Source organism: Ciona intestinalis, unplaced genomic scaffold (assembly GCF_000224145.3).
Source record: "Ciona intestinalis unplaced genomic scaffold, KH HT000261.1, whole genome shotgun sequence".
Lineage (NCBI taxonomy): Eukaryota > Metazoa > Chordata > Ascidiacea > Phlebobranchia > Cionidae > Ciona > Ciona intestinalis.
Genome location: NW_004190582.1, coordinates 7,166 through 13,472, shown reverse-complemented (window position 1 = coordinate 13,472; position 6,307 = coordinate 7,166). Strand labels below are relative to the sequence as shown.

Genomic DNA, 6,307 nt, shown 5'->3' with positions numbered 1-6,307 from the left:
ACGGTGTTCTGTTTCATACACCTCGTGCCCGCTTACAAGTTACCACGTATGTAACTTATTTATCCTCGCATGGCGGGGCAACGACAGTCGTTATAACACGGGTGCTCTGTTCCATACACCTTGTACCTGCTTACAAGTTACCACGTATGTAACTTATTTATCCTCGCATGGCGGGGCAACGACAGTCGTCATAACACGGGTGTTCTGTTTCATACACCTCGTGCCCGCTTACAAGTTACCACGTATGTAACTTATTTATCCTCGCATGGCGGGGCAACGACAGTCGTTATAACATGGGTGTTCTGTTTCATACACCTCGTGCCCGCTTACAAGTTACCACGTATGTAACTTATTTATCCTCGCATGCCGGGGCAACGACAGTCGTTATAACACGGGTGTTCTGTTCGATTAATGTTTACCATCATCTCCATTTATTACTCCCCGTTTACATCAACAATATATTATTTCTATAGATCATCATCAGCTGCCCGCCCCCCACCCATCCCCCCACGTGACATCGCTACTGCCGTGTCCCACCTCATGGTTGACGGAGACGCTCCTTCGGTGCCGCCACGTCTCCGCTAGACGGCGCCCAAGAGCCACGAGACGTCACAATGGCGCAACTATTCGTTTGTTACGTAACCTATAATTTTGTGCAATAAGTGTGATGTCATAATCGATTTGTGTCACGTTTCTGTATTACTAACGTCATCCTTTTATGACGTCAATATTTCGTGATGTCATTCTTTCGTGACGTCAGCCACCCATGCTTCCTATTTGCTCTGTATTTACCCAAGCCATTACGTCATGTTGTCATCACAATGACGTAATGGTTACGTCACGTGTAACATACTACCACGCAACCCATACTAACCAGACCTACTGTGCTTTTATACAACTTTGGATGTTTTCTCCAACTGTGCCTTCAAACTAACTATGGTTGAAAGTGAAGATTATAAATCTGAACTTCGTGCCCATTATTTTTCCACCGCTGCACTTTTTGTAAATGGGAACACTGTAGTCAGTCTGTAGAAAATAAATGTTCCATTCTATTTGGTGTCTTTTTTGCCTCGGTGTAAGAAGAACAAACAAAGAAATATCTACACCCAGCGCAGATCAGCGTAGATCAGCGTAGATATTTCTTTGTTTGTTCTTTTAAGCCGCGTTTACACTACAGCGTAGCTTGCTTTGATTTAAAAAGGACAAACAAAGAAATATCTACACCCAGCGTTGTTCAGCGTAAACGTTTCGTCATTTAATGTTCCACAGTATATTCCAAACACAGTAGGGACACCCAGTGTCGTATTAAACAAACATCCTGTTCAATGTTTTAATCAATTCTTCTTCATTGTTTAAATATCGATCCCAAGGTTTTAGACGAACGCCCAGTCAATATATCGCGCTACACAGATGCCTATCTACCGTAGACAGTGCTGTAGTATAGTAGGAATACACAGCAGCGTTTAGCACAAGTTTAAACACAGCTGAAGAAACGCTTTTAAAGGCTTAAGGCTCGCTTTAATATTAATCCCGGGGTCGCCTGGTACGTCGAAAGCAATTAGCTTTAAGTATTCCGAAACCCAGCGAGATTATGTGACGCTTGTGAGCATGAGATGCATTATTAATGAGCTGTCGTTTTCGTGAAGGGTTTTAGGTCATAAGTACACACGACGTCCCGAGGGAGTTAGGCGTTGAAAGCTTTTATTAACTCTTGATGGAAATGGAACACCTGAAGCCCGAAGCTGAGGCGAAGTCTCTCTCAGTTCCTGGCACGCCAAACACGATGACTACACGGAGAACGTCTGTGGTCCAGATGTCGGCCAAGTTGGCGGCTTTGCGGGGCGAGACGGTCCGCGAGGAAGTCAGATCAAACAGCGATCTCTGGAAGTCGGATGTAGGGAACAACCATAGTTCCCGGAGGAGCAAAGGATCAGAGAAGAAAAAACCGACCACGAGGTTTATGCAGAAGAATGGAAGGTGTAATATACGTCAGGTTAGTTGGTGCGGTGACGTAATATACTCATGACGTCATTATTAACATGACGTTATTGATTACGTGACGTCATAGTGAAAGCTTGGATATATAGTAGGTTGAGGTAAAATGGTTTAAGTTTTCATTCCCTTTCATCGTCCCATTTGGTATCAAACAAAGAATATTTACAGAGTTACATAACCGTATTCTAAAATAACGTTGGTAAGAGTTTAAAACATGATTGGGAAATATGGGACACCATGTGCTAGCGGTATCTATTTTACAAGACAGTACTATATAATAGCTTGAATTGGCTCCAGTATAAAACAACGTTTTATGATGTAAGCTAACTTAAACTGTATTCGGCTGCCGCAATTAATGCTACAGGCGGCTACATTACTATTGGCACAGCCGTGTAAATTACTTTAAGTAATATAAGAAACCACAGAGCCGTGAAACAATTATTAGTGATGCCATGCTATAATCCTAACAGTGTTGCCAGTTGAAAACTTTTATTGTTGTGATTGTTAGCATTGATAGGATTAATAAGATATGTTATTATAAAGATTATTAATAAAATCATCAGTGCTTGTAAAAGACTGAGTAGACTTGGTGAAACATCTGCTATAATATGATGAGTCTATACTTGATAATTGTAACCTTGATACAGTAGGGTGGGGAAAGATGGAATAATATCTATAAATATCCTGATCGTGTTTTGAACAAATAACAACGGTCTATGGTAGTCGTGTGAATACGGTTTAACAGTTCTTTAAACATTCTTTGTTTGAATGAGACGGGGAAATAGAAACAGGCGTCCCATCTTCCCCATCCTAATATATTCATTATTAGGATGTACAAAATATATATTTGCGTCAAATTACGTCACACCCACGTCACAAAATAATAAGAAATTGTAGAAATTTGTTAATCAATAACTTGAAAGAAAACGACAATACATCGATCGGTTGTTGAAATATTCCTCTATGTTACGTCACAATGAGGTATTGTTGCGTCACTGTGGCTTGTTATTGCAACACAAGTTTAAATAAAGCAATTCTTTAACTTAATTTTTATGTTTAAAATTAAAGGTTTTAGTCGAAAGCGTTTATATATATGTATTTCACCTTATCAGAATAGTGAAGGTTTTATTCTATATGGGTGAAATGGGCAGGCCATGGGACCTGATATTTTAACCACAGTTGCCCAATTACCCCGTGGTTATATAGTTTGACGGGAGAAGACGGGACACCTTTGGCGCATAATATCCAAATATCCTGATCGTGTTTTAAACAATTAACAACGGTCTATGGAAGTCGTGAAGATACGGTTTTATAATTCTTTAAATGTTCTTTGTTTACTACTAAATGAGACGAGAAAATAGAATGAAAAGGCGTCCCATTTTCCCCACCCTACTATAATAATACTAATAGACAGAAATAATAACAATAACTTTATTTGTCTCCTCGATTACATTGACAAATATTTAGAATTACTTCAAACGAAAGAGAAAGATATAGCGACAAAACAACAGTTGTTAAAACACGCTTACAGTTTATCTACACCCACTATATTAACAGGACGCGGCCGAAATACGTCGACGATATCTTCGAGATATTTTTACCACCTTAGTGGACATGAGTTGGAGAAGCAATCTCTTGTTCTTCATCGCCACTTATATATGCGCGTGGTCATCTATTGGTCTCATATGGTGGATCATCGCGTTATTGAGGTGAAATACATACAGTAAGATGGGGGAAGATGGGACTCTTTTTAACTCTATTTTTTCGTCCCATTTAGTAGTAAACAAAGATCATTTAAAGAAATATGAAACTATGTCCTCATGAGTCCCATAGAACGTTGTCAATTGTTTAAAACACGATCAGGATATCTGGATATTTTGTGCAAAAGGTGTCCCGTCTTCCCTCACCCTACTATATATTGTGTGATGGATAACTTATTCTTAGGAGGTTCCTGGTTTGAATCCGAGTGCTGACACATAGGGTAGGGGAAGCTGGGACACTTTTAGCACATAATATCCAAATATCCTGACCATGTTTTAAACAACTAACAACGGTATATGGAAGTCGTGAGGATACGATTTTATAATTCTCTGAATGTTCTTTGTTTGCTACCAAGTGGGACAAAATATAGAATGAAAATGTATCCCATCTTTCCCCACCCATTAGATTAGTACATACGTAAATGTGGTTGCCGCTAGGTGTATTATATGTGTGTAAGAGACATTTTGACATTTGTTGGGTCTTGGGTTCAAGTCCCGGTGTTGGCGCTTGAAAAACTGGTTTTAGGCGATATAAACATGTTAGAATAAGTACTTGGGTGTTTGGTTAGAATTGGAATATGTTAAACTACGGCGTGTGTCTTTGGGCAAGACATTAACAATCACCAACAATGTAATACACGTGGTAACTCATAATCAGCGAACATTGTTCCAACCCAGTTGAATAAAGTGGGTTATAAATTATCAACCGCTTATTCAAAGCTGGATTTCAGCTAACCTCTGCCAGAACGGCGTTCCAGAATAAATACATTAAGTTATATATTGTTTTTCAATGGCCGTTACGAGATATTTATAAATATATGCAAAAGGTTGGGATTGTAAGACCGGAGTTTCTGTAACTATAATTTATTTCAGATAACGAAGTAATTCAATTTATTGCGATTTGGGTTTAATTTGTCTCACATAAACAGAAACACGGTTCCAGTAAACTTTAAAATATTCATCGAGCTTCCCGAACTAAGTAAATTCAGATAACAAAGCAATTATAAATATACGATTATTGATCGCCGTTACGGAAAACGATCAATATTTTTAATGGCAGGGTGTTCCGGTAGTTGCAAAACAATTAAAAAAAACAGATTGCGATAAATTTGTCACCTTAATTAACAAAAAGTTCCAAAAGCTAAGGCCTTACGGCATAAGTTGAGTTTTGTTACAAAACTTTTTTGAGACATTTTAAACCGAAACCAGAATAAAATGAATTACTATGTGTTATCTGAATTAAACTATAGTTTCAGAAGCTCTGGTTCTAGCAATCGGGGTATTTCTCCATAACAATCCGCATTGTAAAATATTTTCAACCGCGTGTATAAGGTTCAGTTTATAAACACATCAACGGTTCACCCAGAATAAACAACAAAGCTCGGTTTCTTATTCACAAAACGTCCGCTTAAATTCCCATGAGATTTACCACAGATTATAAATTATTCAACAAATTACTTGCGACGTCTCAATCAATCCTTCATTAGCTTCGACCTTCTATGGCGCATTTATAAAGGTTAATGGAAAATAACGCTGGAAATTTCTTAAATGGCTTCCTATTTGGAATTCAACTGGCCTAGCTACTATAATATGTTATATAGTAGAGCGGAGAAAGATGGGACATTTTTTGTTCTATTTTCTTGTCTCATTTGGCAGTAAAAAAGAACATTCAAATAATCATAAAACCGTACGCTCACAACTCCCATAGACCGTTGTGAGTTGTTTAAAACCTGACCAGGATATTTGGATATTATGTGCTAAAGTTGTCCCATCTTTCCCACTCCAGATATATTAAATAATCTGAGTGTAACTTGCTATATTCTCGCGTTGACGGAAAACGATAGTCGTTACAACCTAAGCAGCGACGAGCCTTGAACCCATAACCGCTGGGTTAAACTATATCATAAAATATTATGGTGGGCCATGGTGTAACAGCCTCGCTATATAACTGACACTCTTTCCGCACTTTTTACCAATATCTTTTTATAACTACGGTCGTTTTGTGGCCAATTTGTTGTTTATTAGACGATCTCTTGTTGCAACTCGACGCCTCGACGCCAACTCGACTCACGTCGGGGTCACCATTTATAGCCCCCACTGAATATACAGGATCGCTGGTTGGATTATATGACTCCGTGCTGATCCGACTTCATATACAGGCTTCAGCGGGGTGCTATATCTACTGTAGTACTAATTGCTTTTATAACCAGAAACCAAACAGTTCATGATATCTTGCTATGTTTTATTCCTTTTTCTGGTATACAAGTACACGATACGGTATCGGGCAAAAGCTTACTTGACGGCTGGGCAAAGGCTCGTAAGAGCCCGCCATGAACCTAGACTGACCTCGAGGTCTCAGTGCCGATAGTGGTTTCTCGTTATTAGTTATTGTGTTAGGGAAAAGGCGAATTATATAGCGGACAGAATCACGTGACAGCAGTGTGACGTCATGCGATAAAAGGGAATCGATTTGGGCCTGTCATCGGCTGAACGGGATATCATTAACCTCGTTCAACGGGGGGTTTGTTTTCATGGGAAAGTCTTTTATGAGA

The 6,307-nt window shown here is 39.1% G+C and overlaps 1 protein-coding gene across 1 annotated transcript in view; it reads left to right on the top strand.

Annotated features, from left to right (window-relative positions):
* The first annotated feature begins 1,653 nt into the window (after window positions 1-1,653).
* LOC100180954 (G protein-activated inward rectifier potassium channel 4) overlaps window positions 1,654-6,307 on the top strand; it is a 10,208-nt gene continuing 5,554 nt past the window's right edge. The window contains exons 1-2 of the mRNA XM_002127650.2: window positions 1,654-1,993; window positions 3,553-3,704. Coding sequence (XP_002127686.1) covers window positions 1,715-1,993; window positions 3,553-3,704 — 431 coding nt within the window. The 5' untranslated portion in view covers window positions 1,654-1,714. The remainder of the gene's footprint in view (window positions 1,994-3,552; window positions 3,705-6,307) is intronic.